The sequence below is a fragment of the Saccoglossus kowalevskii genome, chromosome 5, assembly GCF_978046115.1.
Source record: "Saccoglossus kowalevskii chromosome 5, keSacKowa6.1, whole genome shotgun sequence".
Lineage (NCBI taxonomy): Eukaryota > Metazoa > Hemichordata > Enteropneusta > Harrimaniidae > Saccoglossus > Saccoglossus kowalevskii.
This window is the reverse complement of record NC_140645.1, coordinates 27,732,980-27,735,168: the sequence shown is the minus strand read 5'-3', so window position 1 is coordinate 27,735,168 and position 2,189 is coordinate 27,732,980. Positions and strand designations below refer to the sequence as shown.

Sequence of the window (2,189 nt, the reverse complement as noted above, 5' to 3'; positions counted from 1 at the left end):
AGACGTTGGAACTCAAATTCCTCACAAGAACACGTGCACAATTGTTGAGAAAACAAGATAATAACAAAAGATTATAATTATAATCGATTTGAGCGTGTTTTTAACATTTCAAGTTTTCTGTGATGATATGCACGTTGTTCTTATTTCAATATGTATCTATGTTTACTGAAGTATGATTGAAGTATATCATTGCACTTACATGTGTTTGTCACAATGCAGTGGTTTTGGTATTCTATATCCAGATTGCAGCCCATGTGTCAACTCATTTGGTGATAATCCTGCGTACGGCACACATCCTATGAAAAAAAATACAAAAAACGTAGAACTTATGTAAATTGTTATTAAATAAATATTCTTCTAATTAAAATGCATTATATCGTCAGGTGTAAGAAAGGTTTTGTTGTAGTCGCGACTTACCAAAACTAAATATTTCCCATAAAACAATTCCAAAAGACCACGTGTCCGACTTCGTTGTATAGAAACAATCCAACAGTGATTCAAGGGCCATCCATCGCACAGGCAGACGTCCCTGTCAAGACACATTAAGAGAAATAGGACAAACAGACAAATTAATTAGACACACACTGAAAATTGTTTGGTATTCATTTGCAAATTAATAAACGAAATTGACATTCAAATATTCTATCATGGACCATTATTGTGATACTCACTCTAGTTACTAATTCAAATTCAGTCAATGACATCACCGCTGTCGACAATCCTAAATCAGTGACTTTACATTCTTTATTGTAGCCAATATAAATACTACGAGATGTCAGAGTCCGTAAAACTATCTGTAATTGTGTAAAGTCAGCTCATTGAACAACAAATAAGAAATGCACAATAATAAAATATTTAATATTTAAATTCCACATGAAAAACAAACCTATTCTTTGTCTAAGAAGTCCATTCCGTTCGCTATTTGCATGCCATAGTTTGTGAATTCCTCTATCATATCCTGGCCAATTCCCTTGCTGCTAGCTTCAAATAATGATGGATCATTTGAGGACCGATAATTCTTAATATATGTTTTTAAATCACCAAATGGACAATACTCCAGAATCAAACAAATGGGATCTGAAACGACATAAATAATGTCACGACTTCAACACATTGATTTTATTATATTTCAATGTAATGTAATTTACACTTGTAATGTAATTTACCTTTGACTTCACAGCATCCAAGATACGTAATTATATTTGGGTGTCTGGATAATTTACGTAATCCCTCGATTTCATTGATCAGAAATGTCTTTGCTGCAATATCATCTCTTTTTTCTTCTGCAAATGCAAATATTAAATACGAATAATGTAGCTTCATATTTCATTTGTATGATTTAATCTTGAATATGAAACTTGGTACTTTCTACGTTCATCTCAAGCCAGGTATATTGGATAAAATGTTGGTAAATTAAAAATACTTCTCCAATGTTACGTTTTCCATTGCGTATAACACAATATTCACGACTCATGCAAACACATTACCGCATTCAGCCAATATACCATCCATATAATGTCAATATAACGCATAAGACATTGTTAATAATGCCTTATGATATATCATTAATTCGACCTTAATTGCATTATGCAATAAATAAAGCTCACTCTGTCACATTCCAAAAGTGTCTTTAAATGTTATGATTTTTAGAAAATTTAACTAAACACACCTTTAATGCGTCTGATAAAAACGTGAAACATGCCTTCGGTAGACACGACTTCTGCTTTAGATAGTTCCGTATATATTCCTTCTGAAATGTGTCTTAGTATATGCTTTTCTGGAAATGGATTTTCCAAATAATATAGCTGAAATATAGTAGTGTGAAAATCAATATCACTGTGGACAACGATCAGTATGAACAATTTTGCCATGCGGTTTTAATTGTAAAATGCTTGGCTCACCCCACGATTTTCATTAGTAACATTTGTCCCTGCAGGTTCTGAAAGTATTCACAGAAATGTAAAGAGCATTAGAATACAAGTTACTAAATCTTTGATGTCAAATATGCGCGTACATTTCATTAAAGCGATTTGAAAATGCATAAACTAATAAACAAAATATATATTGTTTATTATTATTTTTGAGGTTGATAACTAAAATTATTGTGAAATTAAAATAATTCAGTATAAACCGGTTTTCCTTTTAGCGGGGAATATAAGATCCATGTATACATCACTTGACTCAGTCAC

At 31.8% G+C, this 2,189-nt stretch overlaps 1 protein-coding gene and 1 long non-coding RNA gene across 2 annotated transcripts; both read right to left on the bottom strand.

Moving 5' to 3' along the window:
• Window positions 1–886: 886 nt before the first annotated feature.
• On the bottom strand, window positions 887–1,323 carry LOC146745961 (fibroblast growth factor receptor homolog 1-like). The gene is made up of 2 exons (XM_085498850.1): window positions 1,167–1,323; window positions 887–1,077 (listed from the first exon to the last, which is right to left on the bottom strand). Exons 1-2 carry the CDS (start codon window positions 1,321–1,323, stop codon window positions 887–889), a joined length of 348 nt encoding a protein of 115 aa, XP_085354976.1.
• A 347-nt stretch (window positions 1,324–1,670) lies between these two features.
• Window positions 1,671–1,984, bottom strand: LOC144363242 (uncharacterized). Its single transcript, XR_013422709.1, has 2 exons — window positions 1,902–1,984; window positions 1,671–1,805 (listed from the first exon to the last, which is right to left on the bottom strand). It is a non-coding gene; the product is annotated as an uncharacterized LOC144363242 (long non-coding RNA).
• Between the last annotated feature and the right edge of the window lie 205 nt (window positions 1,985–2,189).